The 14,855-nt window shown below is 37.7% G+C and overlaps 1 protein-coding gene across 1 annotated transcript; it reads left to right on the plus strand.

Annotated features, from left to right (window-relative positions):
* The first annotated feature begins 188 nt into the window (after positions 1 to 188).
* LOC127455668 (protein Wnt-2-like) lies at positions 189 to 10,115 on the plus strand. Its single transcript, XM_051723701.1, has 5 exons — positions 189 to 463; positions 790 to 1,010; positions 2,930 to 3,207; positions 3,369 to 3,633; positions 9,652 to 10,115. The coding sequence occupies exons 1-5, from the start codon at positions 381 to 383 to the stop codon at positions 9,858 to 9,860; spliced, it is 1,056 nt and encodes a 351-aa protein (XP_051579661.1). The 5' UTR covers positions 189 to 380; the 3' UTR covers positions 9,861 to 10,115.
* Positions 10,116 to 14,855: the final 4,740 nt, after the last annotated feature.

Below are 14,855 nucleotides of genomic sequence, written 5' to 3' on the forward strand. Positions count from 1 at the left end.
TAGCCTGAACAGATACTTTCAGACATCTAATTTCTTCACTTCATTCCTGAGGCAGGACTGCGCCCACCCCTTGTGTAAGCAATTTAAACCTGATAGGAGATCATCCGCTATCTGCAGCACATCTTTCTTAACTTTAGACAAAGGAAGACCATCAGCCAGTCTCTGCTGCGCTACACATCACACTCCAGAATGCCTTTACGGTGAACTTTTCATTTGTGTCACGTCACTGCAATGATTTTTGATCGGGGAGAATAAATAACCGATTTGCTCTGACCGCCTCAGCACTCAATGCGGTCACAGATGCATTCTGTTTAATTTATTATTGTTAAACTGCAGACACGTGCCTGAACGAATGAGTATATCAATACAATTTTTATAATATGAAGCTTTTGCCAAGTGGAATATGTTTTTATCTGTCCGTGGCAGTTTGCTGGTGCACATCAAGGGTCGACGCATCGTGGTGGTGGGTACAGTTTTTTTTTTTTTAGGATTTCTTTCATATTAAGAAATTAGTTTATAATTTAAAGCATGATGTGGTTAAAAAAATAAAAATAAAAAGTAATTTGGACTGGTTTGGACTATTGAAAAGCTGCTTTCTGAAATTAAAGTAGGCTAGGCAAAACAAATGAAAATATTAGTTGAATTTTGGAGATTTTTAATTCATTTTACGTCTATTTTGTTGCCATTTAGAATGCGGAAAAAACTATACGAAGAGCTGTGTGTGTATATAAATATATATATTTAAGAGATTCCCATCGCTCAGTCACTGTGCGTTCATCTTTTATGCAGGTACATGGGCACTCTTGGATCGCAAGTGATGTGCGACAACGTCCCCGGGTTAATTAACAAACAACGCCAGTTGTGCCGCCAGCATCCCAAGGTGATGCAGGCAATAGGCGCTGGAATTAAAAACTGGATTGGAGAATGCCAGCACCAGTTCAGAAACCATCGGTGGAATTGCAATACCATGGCACGCGAACACAATCTTTTTGGGAAGCTTTTGCTTCGAAGTGAGTAAGACAGATTTATCGCTTAACTGTATTGTTTGAATTGAAACCGTGCAAACAATATGTTCTATACACTCAGCCTGCAGTGAAAGGCCTTATCTGATATCAGATCATATTACAGAATGTAAAACTTGATGAACTGCGTGGGTGAGCTTTTTGTCCCTTCTTTGCACATCTAATCGGAATTGTTCTGCTCGGTGTGTAAGAGTTTTGATATAGCCTAACACATCCTATCAGTTTTTCACAACATTGCATGTAAACAGCACAATGTAATTCTGTGACCATGCATCTCAAGATGTCAAGATGTAATCTGAACAGATAATGCCCAAAAGGCATTATATCAAATCAGCAAATCAGGTGTAGCCATTCCTTCTTATTGTGTCTCATTGATAGAAGCCAATTTAGTTAAAAAAAGGGTGGATTATTGTGTCTGGTGAATTGATTCAGAATTGCTCAGCAGCTCATGCTTTATCTGGGTATAATTGCCAGTCTGTAGGCTTTTGACTGTAAGTGTCTGTGGCTCCATTTTTCTCATCCTGACTGAGTAAAATCATATTAATGGGAACATCCACAAAGGAACTTTGTGTCTCAGGCCATAAGCTGCTCTACACTTAAAAGTTAGGTTCAACCTTTGACTTTAATCTTCTTGCTTAAGGTATTCATACCTCCCAGAGAGAATACCAACTTCTCTGACACTGTGAGCATCTACTTATTGTCAATGTCAACTCACTAATTTAAAACAATTGCAGGGATTTTGTGGCAGGCATCCTTCCTCTGACAAAGCTGCTAAATGAAAACCTCTTCGTTACACATGTGAAAAGCTGCCACCAACAACCTTTGTTTCATGCTATCATTTGTTGCTGTTGTTATACACCGTGATCATCTAGACACACTTACAAACTCAGACATACACCTTTTTTTTTCACCCACATTCGGACACATTCTATTTATTTTACTGGATTATGAGATTTGTATGATTTGATTTGATCTGTAAAAGTAATGACTCAACAGAAATGTGTTAATTAAATTAGGTAAAAATAATTTATAAATATTTGTAATAATTACTATACACTCACTGAGCACTTTATTAGGAACACTATGGTCATAATAAAGTGCCCGACGTGCTCTTCTGCTGTTGTAGCTCATCTGCCCTCAAGGTTTGTCATGTTGTGCATTCTGAGATGTTATTCTGCTCACTACAATTGTAAAAAAGTGGTTATCTGAGTTACCGTAGCTTTTCTGTCAGCTCGAACCAGTCTGGCCATTCTCCATTGACCTCTCTCATAAACAAGGTGTTTCTGTCCACAGAACTGCCACTCACTATATGTTTTTTTTAATTTTTGGCACCATTCTGAGTAAACTATAGAGACTGTTGTGTGTGAAAATTCCAGGAGATCAGCAGTTACAGAAATACTCAAACCAACTGGTCTGGCACCAACAATCATGCCATGGTCTAAATCACCGAATAACATTTTTCCCCATTCTGATGGTTGATGTGAACAATAACTGAAGCTCCTGACCCATATCTGCATGATTTTATGCATTACACTGCTGCCACACAATTGGCTGATTAGATAATGGCATGAATAAGTAGGTGTACAGGTGTTCCTAATAAAGTGCTCAGGGAGTGTATGATTTTAAAGTGTATTTTAATTAATATATTTTTTCAATTATTTAATAATTGTTTATATTATTTATATTTATTATTTACTATAATATTCATAATTATATTTATTTATGTTATTGAAATATTTAATGTTATATAAACAGTGTATTAATTTATATAACTCATATGTTGTATAAATTTGTTTATTTGTCTATTTCTTCATTGAAACTCTTATCTCATTGGACTTCTTGAGTTTTATGGGTGTACAGTACAATTTCTTATGCTCAGTGCACAGTATTACTTCTCTGTTTTTCAGGCAGTCGTGAGGCCGCCTATGTCTACGCTATTTCATCAGCAGGTATGGTCTACACCTTGACCAGGGCATGCAGTCAAGGTGAACTAGACACCTGCTCTTGTGACCCGGAAAAGAAGGGCTCATCTCAAGATGCCAAGGGAGCTTTCGACTGGGGCGGGTGCAGTGATCACATTGACCATGCAATCAAGTTCACTCAGGTCTTCATTGACGCCAAGGAGAGAAAGGAGAGGGATGCCCGGGCACTCATGAACTTGCACAACAACCGTGCAGGGAGGAAGGTAACAATGCTGCTTTCTTGCGAGACGCTGTTGAGACACGTATTCCCTCTTGAGAAATGAAGAGACAAATAGTTATAAATGACCATACTCTCATGCAATCACAGACAGATCACTCAGAGTTTAACTCCAGACATTCTTTCCTCTATGATTCTTCTATACAGGCAGTGAAGCGCTTTATGAACCTAGAGTGTAAATGTCATGGTGTCAGCGGCTCATGCAATGTGCGTACCTGCTGGTTAGCCATGGCTGACTTCAGGCAGACTGGTGACTATCTGCGCAAGAAGTACAACAATGCCATTCAGGTGGTGATGAACCAGTATGGAACAGGCTTTACCGGTGCCTACAGGATGTTTAAGAAGCCCTCCAAAAATGACCTAGTATACTTTGAAGACTCACCTGACTACTGTATATGGGACCATGAGTCTGGTGAGTGTGACAGGGCTCTTATGGCATAAATGACAATTACTGTAAAAAAATAAATACGGATTTAAAGGAACAGTCCTCCCAAAATGGATGATTCTCTGATAATTTACTCATCAATTATTTTCTTTCTTCCACAGAACACAAACAAAAACATTTTGATTTACACGTGTTTATATCCATACAATTTAAGTCAGTGGTGTCCAAAACTTTCAAGCTCCAAAAAAGACATAAAGGCAGTATAAAAGTAATCCATATGACTTGAGTGGTTTAATCCATGTCTTCTGAAGCCATGCAATCAGTTTTGGGTGAGAAACAGACCAAAGTGTAACTTTGTGCATATGTCAATCACAAGGAAGTGTAATCGAGCTTCTCTCATGAACACGCCAAGGAGACTGCAGATGTCAAGATTTAAGGTGAATAATTAGTTACATTATGGTCTGTTTCTCTCAAAAAAAACTATTGTATTCATTCAGAAAACATGGATTAAACCACTCGAGTTGTATGGATTTCCTTTATGCTGCCTTTATGTCCTTTTTGGATCTTGAACATTTTGGACCCCATTGACTTGCATTGTATGGATAAAAACAGATTATATGTCCTTCAAAATATCTTTGTATTCTGAAGAAGATAGTAAGTCATATGAGTTTGAGACAGCATAACGCTGAGTAAATGATGAGAGAATCATAATTTTTGGGCAAACTATCCCTTTAAAATGAAGTGTGGAATTTCTTCACCGCTAGTGTCACCAAACGGAACTGCAAAAATATTGATTGTTTTCAAACAGGTTTCCCAAACTGTGCATCCTCCACTGGTCAGACAAACCGATAGTCCCATCTCAAATTCACGCCATTAGTAGAGCTAATGTTGCTATGTCATCCTGTTCAGAATGCTCAAACAAATAAAGCAATTTTTATAGCACCACAACGCATCAACCCACAGTATGAACGGCTTAGTAATAGCTGCCATTGCATATTAAACTGAGATAGGAGTATTTTAACACCAAAAAATTACACCCATCACATTTAAGGAGGTGAATTAAGATGATAAATCAAATCTGTCATAACCCACTGTTAGTCACAGTTTGCATCTCCACCCTGCAAGACTCCCACACTCTGCTTAAAATTGGTAGGCCATTAGTCTTGCCCCCAAACACAGAGAGAATGTAATCAGAGGACGAGAGCTATTTAGCTGGTTATTACATACACAATAGTCATAACCTAATCCTGTAACCTGACTGCAGGTAAAGATTCCCTCCCTAAGGCAGAGGTTTATCTCTTTGTACCTTTTGGTGTGTGTGTGTGTGTGTGTGTGTGTGTGTAAACTGAATAACACCAGGTGTACCTATGTGGGAAACAGTAAGGGGGGGGGGTGCCTGTCAGACTGCAGATGATCCCTGCTATCAGGTGATGCTGTGTTTAGACACATTACCACAGTTTTGTGGGCAGAACGGGAGCTGAAATATAATCCCTACGTGCAAATGCTATAAATCACAGCCTTCCACGGCACCTCTATATTTTTTGCCTAAAACTTGTAGGAATATTTACAGAGGTAGGTCATGTCTCTCAAGTGCCCAAAAGTATTAAACCCATTGTTTTGCATTTATTATTGTCCATTTTCCATCTGTTCATTTATACTCATATACATTTTGCATGATCAAACATCTGGATAGTTCACCCGAAAATAAAAATTCTGTCATCATTTACTCACCCTTATTCCATCTCAAACTCTGATGACTTTCTACTGCGGAACACAAACGATAGATATTTTAATGGAGAAATGATTTGTTTATATCCATAAAATGAAGTCAATGGGGTCCAAACTTTCAAGCTCCAAAATGTACATAAAGGCAACATAAAGATAATCCATACGACTCGAGTGTTTTAATCCTGTCTTCTGAAGCAATACAATTTTTCACTATAAATCTTGATATTGCAGTCTCATGATTTGAAACTCGATTACACTTTCTTGTGCTTGACGCATGCGCACAGTGTGTACAGTTCTTTGTGCATGCGTTAAGCGCACAGATTTATAGTGAAAAAGGAGTTACATTTTGGTGTGTTTCTCACCCAAAACCTATCGTATCGCTTCAGAAGACATGGATTAAACCACTCAAATCGTATGGATTACCTTTATGCTGCCTTTATGTCCTTTTTGGAGCTTGGAAGTGTTAGACCCCATTGACCTGGTTTGTATTGATATATTCACATTATATCTCTATAAAAATATTATAATTTGTGTTTCGCAGAGGAAAGAAATTCATACGAGTTTGAGATGGCATAAGGGTGAGTAGATTATCATTTTTAAGTGAACTATTCTAAGTCATTCCAAACCCATTTGACCTTCTTAGGGAGAATGTTAGAGTTTGACAGCCTTTGTCACAATTCACTTTCATTGTATGGAAAAAAGATGCAATGAAAGCGAATAGTGTCTGAGGCTTAGAGTCATACGGGTTTGGAATAACATGACTAAATTAATTTTATTTTGGGGTGAACCTTCATATTTATATCAGTTTTTTAAATGGCCCTCCTACTTTTGCCTGGCTTACATCTTGTACAGTTACCTTCAGTTAAACATTAAAGTTTAAAAAAAAAAATGGATGACCACCATATTATAGTGTTGACCTCTCTAGTCTAGCGGCTTGTGAGAAACTTTCTGGCCGGGCAATCTGATGTGTTTTAAGAGACATAGACTATACCTCCACTGCATATGTGTGAAATCAATTACCAGTTCCCAGCATGGTCACACATGTTAAACTCATCTCTTGGCACCCTCTCATCTTAATTCAATAAGCAGATGCACACTCAGGTACAGGCTGCCCATGATAAACGATATCAGTCCAACATACCAGCCTGATGAACTGCTGTGGGGCGGGAGTGGCCATGTCATGTCCAGACACATGCCTGCCTACTTGGAATTGAATTCAGTAGACCAGCAGTGACATACTAATGCTGGTGCTACTGGCACTATAAAGCTTGCTGTAGTTAAAGGGATAGTTTATCCAAAAATGAAACTTCTGTCATCAGTTACTCACACTCATGTTGTTCCAAACCTGTAATGCTTTCTTTCTTTCATGGAACACTAAAAATGTTGGGCAGTAGGGTTGTCACAATACCAACATTTCAGTAGTCAGTACCAATACCAGTGAAATTTCAAACCTTGATACTTATTTCGATACCACAGCAAAAACTATTATGAACTACTTTGTCAATTAAGTAAGCAGTGTTTCACATTCTCAAGTAATTATTAAAGATAAGTAAACAATCATTAATCAAATTAGAACAAAGCGAAAAAGGACAAATAAAACAATAGAACAAAAGGTCCTTTAATTTTTTAATGAGCAGTATCAAATATTCAAGTAAACAATCAGAAATTGAAGTAATGAATTGTAACAAATCAATTTACATAACTTGTATAGTCTTCACTGTATGATTATTAGTCATTTAATACTTACTTTTTTTAAAGCTACTAAAATTATCCAGCCAAGAGCTGTGAGTGGTTTTGTTGTTTTCTCATTAATGTTGTGTGATTATAAACAACACAGTAGACAATGGCAGGCAGGGGCTCATTAACGCATGGTCTTACACAGGCTTTTGCCCATTTGCAACGCAATCACACTATTCTCCCCCACTGACGTTCGCAGGAGCACATCTAGACGTGTTCAGGGGGAAACGCATATATTAACACGGAGATGGTGCGCAACAGTGAAAGCCACCTGTTTAGTCTTGGGGCTCCGCAGTACCTTAATACACCCCTGGCGGCAAGTCTGTTAGGCTGCATTTACACTGCAAATCCTCATGCACAGATCAAATTTTTTGATACAAATCCACTTTTTATGTCAGACTTTAGGCATAAATGACTGTTTACATTAATACCTCACATTTTAAATGTATTGGACTGTTTAGGGCAGCACCTATCCACATTACCACAGGCACATTCAGAGCATGTAAAAAAATTGCCTGTCAGTCAAAGTGCGCAGGTACCGATATAAGTTGATGCTTGGTTCTACCGGTACTGCAGAAAGTCTAGTATTGTTACTAGTGCTGTCAGTCGATTTTAAAATTTTTAGTCGCAGTTAATTGCATAATTTTTCATAGTTAATCGCGATAATTCACAGATTTTTAAAGTGCTGAAATTGAACTCTAAATATACACTGCCAGCCAAAAAAAAATTCCATACTCTAATATTTCGTTGGACTGACTTTAGCTTTGACTACAGCGCGCACGATCCTTCCAGGTTTTTAATAATGTGTTGGACAGTTCTTAAACCAATTCCAGTGATTTCAGCAATCTCCTTGTTTTCTTGACTTGATGCAGGCCAATAATTTACCACTTCTGAAACACAGTAACATCTTTTCCATGACCACAGGATACGTCTTCCAACATGGTTGTTTAAGAAATGAGAAGCTACACACTGCATCAGTTAGGGTTAAAAGAATTGTTGCCAGCTGAAACATATTAATCACTGCAATAAGATCCAATCATAGGCTCTTAAGTATCTGCTTATTTAAATCCAAATGGCAACTTTTCTTTTTTTTTTTTTTTTTTTTTTTTTTTTGGCCTGGCAGTGTACTTTTTTTCCCTGTCAAAATGCATTTATTTATTTATTAAAAAAAAAACAAAAAGAAAAAAAACAATATGTAACAATATACTGCTTTATAAAATTTTTCCAAACAAAGCCTTCCACAGGATAAAGATAGAAATGCACTAAAATAGCACAGATTCACGATTCACATCAGGGTGACAGTGCTGCTTTGAACTCCACATGAAAAGCACTTGCAGACAAAAACGTCTCATTCTGCATTTTGGTAATAGACAATTAAAATGCGCCTTACTTAGGCTGAAAAATACTTGATTTCTGTCACAAGTTCCATCTAGGCTTGTTTTGTACAACAAATAGCGTTAAGAGCTCCTTTCCCCATCACTTTTTCATTGACTGCTATCCGCATTTGTGGTGTGTGTGTCAGTGTAATGACACGTCACAAAGGTTCTGCCCCTTCCAACCAGTGTTTATGCTGGTTTATGCAGTATTAACAGTAAATCCGTTAATCGCGATTAAGAAAAATGAACGTGTTAAACTTTTTAAACTAATCACTTGTGTTAGCATGTTAATTTTGACAGCTCTAATCATTACATATTTTTTACATTTAGTATCAACTTACTTTTGACATCCCTATTTAGCAGAATGTTAGCCTCAGTCACCATTCGCTTTCTTTAAATCTTTTTTTCAATACAATGAAAGTAAATTGTGACTGGGGCTTGCTTTTAGTTTAACCTCCTTTTGTGTTACATGGAGGAAAGAAAGTCATATGGAGTTGGAACAACATGAGGGTGAGTAATAAATGATGGATCTCTTTAAGGGATATGTTTGCCTCAAAATGTTCGAATTGTTTTTACTAAGACTTTTCTGAGTGAATCAGTCCACAAGAAAAAATGGATGTTTGCATAGTTTTGAGTCTTGATTGTCATTTAAGGATCCTTATGAACAAAGGCAGCAGACTGTCACTCAAAGGGGGCATGAAAGCAAGGGTTTATACAAGGTCTTTAGCAATTTCTATATCAGCAACAATCAGAGACGCGTCAGCCTTATAGAGGGTGGGGTTTTTGAGATTAGAGCTGTTGAAATGAGTATGTGATGAAGACTCAGAGTAATGGCTGATAGCTTCTATCATCAATCCCTCATCTCAGCAAGGACCAAGCGGTCATCCTTTTACATGGCGCAGACAAATCCAGCTTCTTCAAGACAGCTCTGTCTGGACACTATCAGACATGGCTATTCAGTTGAGGTCTGCTTGCTTCAGGAATTTGATCAAACATTGACAACATTAATAGTCTCTGACATGACGGCCTGGGATGAGGTATGTAAACCAGCAGTTTTATGGTCTTAAAACAATGACCAACAATGCCCGGGGTATAAAAATATGGTTATTTTGATTGAGGACCTACACCTTTTTGATGTATCTATGGAGATTAGCTCTCTAAAATCTAATTATGATGTCTCATCTTGATTTTTGTTTGGTTGCAGGCTCTTTGGGCACAGGTGGGCGAGTGTGCAACCGTACATCCCGGGGGGCTGACAGCTGTGAGGTCATGTGTTGTGGGCGGGGATATGACACATCACGCGTGAGCCGCACCACCAAGTGTGAGTGCAAGTTCCACTGGTGTTGTGCTGTTCAGTGCAGGGACTGCCACGAGGAAGTAGATGTGCATACCTGCAAAGCCCAGTCATCATGACCCCAACACACCTGCACTTGATTTAAAGTTGTGACGCCAAACCTTTTAGCAAGGTTTACGGTGCTTACTTTTATTAGATAAAAGTAGATCAGACATTGCAGCATGGCAAACACAAATGACCAACTTATTACAACAACACAGGTTTGATCTTTCAGATCACTTTTGTATCACAACTGATTTTGAAGTCTTAAGTAGATGTATCAGGCAACCTTTGTTTTACCATTTTTACATATTATTTTGATTTTCTGACCATAATACAAATATTTATTACTGCTTTGGAGTATAATTATGTTTATCTTAAATGTATTTCATATTTTAAAATGTAAATACGAACTATATGTAATTTAAAATAAAGCTTACATGATATGTTGGATTGATGTCTAGAATGTTTGTTGTCCTGTTTTGGAGTAAAAAGACCTAATAGACTAGTCATTACAACAAATGCAGTAGAGGTTAAATTCTGACAGTAGTTATGTTTGTTACAGATGTTAGACATTGGCTGTGTCTCGTTTTGAAGGCTGCATGCTAGGTAGGACGTGTCCTTTGAAGGCTGCAGTATACCGAGTGTCCTCCTTTAAACAAGCCTTGTTCAAATGAGACGGCCTTCGTAGGATGAATGGAAACAGAACGTAACATGGTTGCTATGACAGCACGCTACTCTTTAACAAGAGTTTGGTATGGAATGCCAAATTCACTAAATTTAGTAAACTAAACACCTCATGCATCCTCCAAATTCCCGTGAAAGAAGGTCGCATTCGAAGGCTGCATTCGAAGTGTCCTACTCGCTTTTCTGAAACGAGACAGCTCGATGACATATGCGGCCGACAAATGCGACCCCCGGAGGACGCAGCCTTCCAAACGAGACACAGCCATATGTGTGGAGGTGGGGGCGTGGTCCAGCGCCGATTTGTGAATGGAGAGCCAGCCATAAGGAGTCCCACCTGTGGGTGTTATAATGAGATAACACCCACAGGTGGGACTCCTTACCACTCTCATCTCCCAAGCTCATTCTCCATTACAAATCGGTGCTCGACCACGACCCCCACCTCCACATTATATTAATTACATTATTATTATTCAGGTGCCAAATGTCAGTGATCCAATTAATTCATGACAAGACTGAGTAAACAGCTAAATTTTGGAAAACTACATTTTTGTGTCTGTAGGATCAATTCAAATGACAAGTCTACAGACCCAGATGATATTAGACAAGTTTTAATTGTGTTAGATTTGTAGAGGTGTAGGTTTTGATAAGGGATAGTCAAACATTTAACTTTCAATAATGAATGAAACCCATGAAAAGGAATGACAGAGAGCTCTCTATCGCTCAGTTTCAAAACCAAAGAATTTTGGCAAATATGTACCACCCTTAGTGCTGACACCCTCTGGACATTTCTAATAGGTGAGCTATCACCAACTTCAATCTACAACAATAAACCACCAACAAGGCTTTTTCATCCACAGAACTTCCGCACACTAGATGTTTTTTGTTTTTGGCACCATTCGGAGTAATTTCTAGAGACTGTTGAGCGTGAAAATACTAGGAAAACAATCATGCCACGGTCCAAATCACTGAGATCACATTTTTTCCCCATTCTGACGGTTGATGTGAACATTAACTGAAGCTCCTGACCCGTATCTGCATGATTTTATGCACTGCACTGCTGCCACACAATTGGCTGATTAGATAATCGCATGGATGTTTGTTGGTGCCAGACGGGCTGGTTTGAGTATTTCTGTAACTGCTGATCTCCTGGGATTTTCACACACAATAGTCTCTAGAATTTACCATTGAGGGACAGTTCTGCGCATGGAAATGCCTTGTTGATGAGAGAGGTCAACAGAGAATGGCTAGACTGGTTCGAACTGACAAAGTCTACAGTAACTCAGATAACCGCTCTGTACAATTGTGGTGAGAAGAATATCATCTCAGAATTCTATTCTAAGATGCGGGTTGGCGCTGTTTTGGTGGCATGAGGTGGACCCCACACAATATTAGGCAGGTGGTTCTAATGTTGTGACTGATCAGTGTGTATATATATATATATATATATATATATATATATATATATATATATATATATATATATATATATGTATAGATAGATAGATAGATAGATAGACTGATTGATTTACAGCACAAGAATTCAGACGACCGAACTTTTGTTGTGTTATATTCTTTGTTTGTTTTGGAATGCCAATTTCACTAAATTTAGTGAACTGAGACAACCGAGTGTTTACAGTTTACATGCACAGATTTTCGTAAATCCAGATCCATTCAGTCTGACTGCAGGGATACATTTTAATGGCTGTGCCCACTGTAGTCTTCAGTCTGGATCAGAGATTCAAGCAAATCTTTCAAGCAAAGAGGTTGCTGGTATTTTTCCTTTGTTCCTCCTTGATCGTGTTGTTAGAATGCAACTGATTATAAAAATCTTGTGTTTTAAGCATATTTTGTTTGGGGTGAATTTTGTGTTCAGAAAACAATGGCAGTGTAAAGGAAAATCTTTGATTTTTAAAGGAATATTTCAGGTTCAATATTAGTTAAGCTCAATCAACAGCATTTGTGGCATAATACTGATTACAATAAAAATATATTTTGACTTGCCCCTCCTTTTCTTTAAAATAAGCAAAGATCTTGGTTCCAGTGAGGCACTTACAATGGAAGTGAATGGGGACCTTTTTTTAATGTTAAAATACTCACTGTTTCAAAAGTATAGCCAAGACAAACAATATGCATGTAAACATGATTTTAGTGTGATAAAATCGCTTACTAACCTTTTCTGTGTAAAGTTATAGCCAATTGTACAACTTTGTTGCCATGATTATGTAATGTCAAAAACCCTAAAATGACTGTAAAAATTAAGATTTAAACAACTTGACAGCTCAAATAATACATGAGTTTTAACAGAAGAATTAAGTGCTTTTATAAAATTATGAGTATCACATTTCTGCCTTAAGTGTCTCACTGTAACCTCAACATTCAATATGCAATTTTCCCCCCACCAAAACTGTTGTTGTGATACAGGTCAGAGTGTCAGCTAACGTTATGTTAAGGTTGTTTGTTTGTTTTTTTGTTTTTGTTTTTTTACAATAAAATTGTAATAAAATAAATAAATAGGTACTGTTTAACTGCTTTAAACAAACATTACACTTTAGATGTCCTGTCAATGTATAATATATTTGTGTATCAGTGAGAGTGTAATTTGTGAGTTTTAGTGCTCAGTGAGAAATATCTCACTATCTGCCAGAGGGTTCCCTTCTAGACATGACCAAAGTCCCTTTCAAGATTAGCCAGTCCACTTGTCCATCTTTGGAATGCTTTTCCGGGAAGCTATTTTCTGTACTAGCGGCATAACAGTACAGCTCCTATCTACTTTAATGGGGAAAGACCGAAATCTGCAAAGCGTTGGTCAAAATCACGATCAAATAACATATTTCAGCAGTAAAATCTGACCACAATTGTGTCATAAATTGTGCTTCTTTAGCTCATGCTGGTTCAGCTAATGCGCATGAGTCGACGAGTTGATATCAGTATCTAAAAGGTGATTGGCTATTTTACCTGTCAAGCGAGACTTCGTTTTCTACTTCCACCATATTGGGCGTTCCAATATCTCCCATTCATTTGCAAGTGGTCTGTCTTGGGGTAAAATGGTCTTAACATGACCAAGCGAGTGTGGCCAGTAAGGTGTTAAATCAGGTAGCAAAAGTGAGGTTTCTGGGTGTATGGTTTGATAATAGAATTACATGGAGGGAACATATTGATAAAATAGTGGAGAAATGTAAAAGAATCTTAAATGTAATTAGGTGTTTGACAGGACAAGAGTGGGATGCTGATAGAAAGGCTCTGGAAACCATATATATAACTATGATAAGATTGTTTTTTGATTATGATTTATCGCTTACGGTTCAGCATCTAAAACGCAGCTAACTAAATTAGATAAAGTTCAGTCACAGGTGTTGAGAATCTGTTGGGGTGGTTATCCATCTTCACCAGTATCAGCACTGCAGGTGGAAGTAGGGGAAAGCCCACTCAATTTAAGAAAACAACAATTGCTAGTGTCATATTGGGATAATTTAAAGGGTCAGAATGAGTTACATCCTACCAAAAAGTTGTTACGGGAAAGGGGTAAATACAAGCTTTGGTTGGGATGTGGCTGATATAGTTAAAGAAATGGGTTTAACAGAATATAGGTTTTAATCCTCAAGCAATTTTACCACCAGTATACCTTTGTGGATTCTGCTTCCTCCTAAAGTGGATTTAACTCTGTTGGATACTAGGCAAGAGATGGGTCAAAATGATCTAGAAGCATCCATGGTAAGGGATTATATAGATTCAAAATATGGCCAGTAAATGCTGATATTTACAGATGCATCAAAAGATCCAGAAAGAGGGCATGTGGGGATTGCTTATACTAAACTAAAGATGAGAATATCAGAAATGAAAAGATTATCTAATCATTTATCAGTGTATACAGGAGAATTAATGGCCATTAGGATGGCTGTGCTAAGATTAAATTAAATGAATTTGTCACAAGCAATCATTTGTTCAGATTCTAGTTTAGCTCTTGCAAGTCTTGAAGCTCAGCAGTCTAACACAACACAAGACAGGATATAGTGGTGGAGACTCTCCAGATTCTCTATATAATGCATCAAATAAACATCATAGTACATTTTGTGTGGGTTCCAACTCATGTGGGAGTGAAAGGGAATGAAGAGGCAGACAGGCTGGCAAAGCAAGCTATGGGTAAGGAGGAAGTAGACATACAGATGAAATATAGCGGATCAGAAATTAAATAAATAATAAAAAAGCAAATGCATAAAAAAATATACAACCAAAGTAGAAGTAGAAGAGAAGAAAACATAATATCAAGACTAAGATTAGGGCACACAGGACTTAATAAAACAATGCACTTAATGTCAAATCAACCGACAGGACTATGTGAATGGTGTGGGGTCACTGAGTCTGTAGAGCATGTCATAATTCAGTGTGGG

The sequence above is a fragment of the Myxocyprinus asiaticus genome, chromosome 18 (assembly GCF_019703515.2).
Source record: "Myxocyprinus asiaticus isolate MX2 ecotype Aquarium Trade chromosome 18, UBuf_Myxa_2, whole genome shotgun sequence".
NCBI lineage: Eukaryota > Metazoa > Chordata > Actinopteri > Cypriniformes > Catostomidae > Myxocyprinus > Myxocyprinus asiaticus.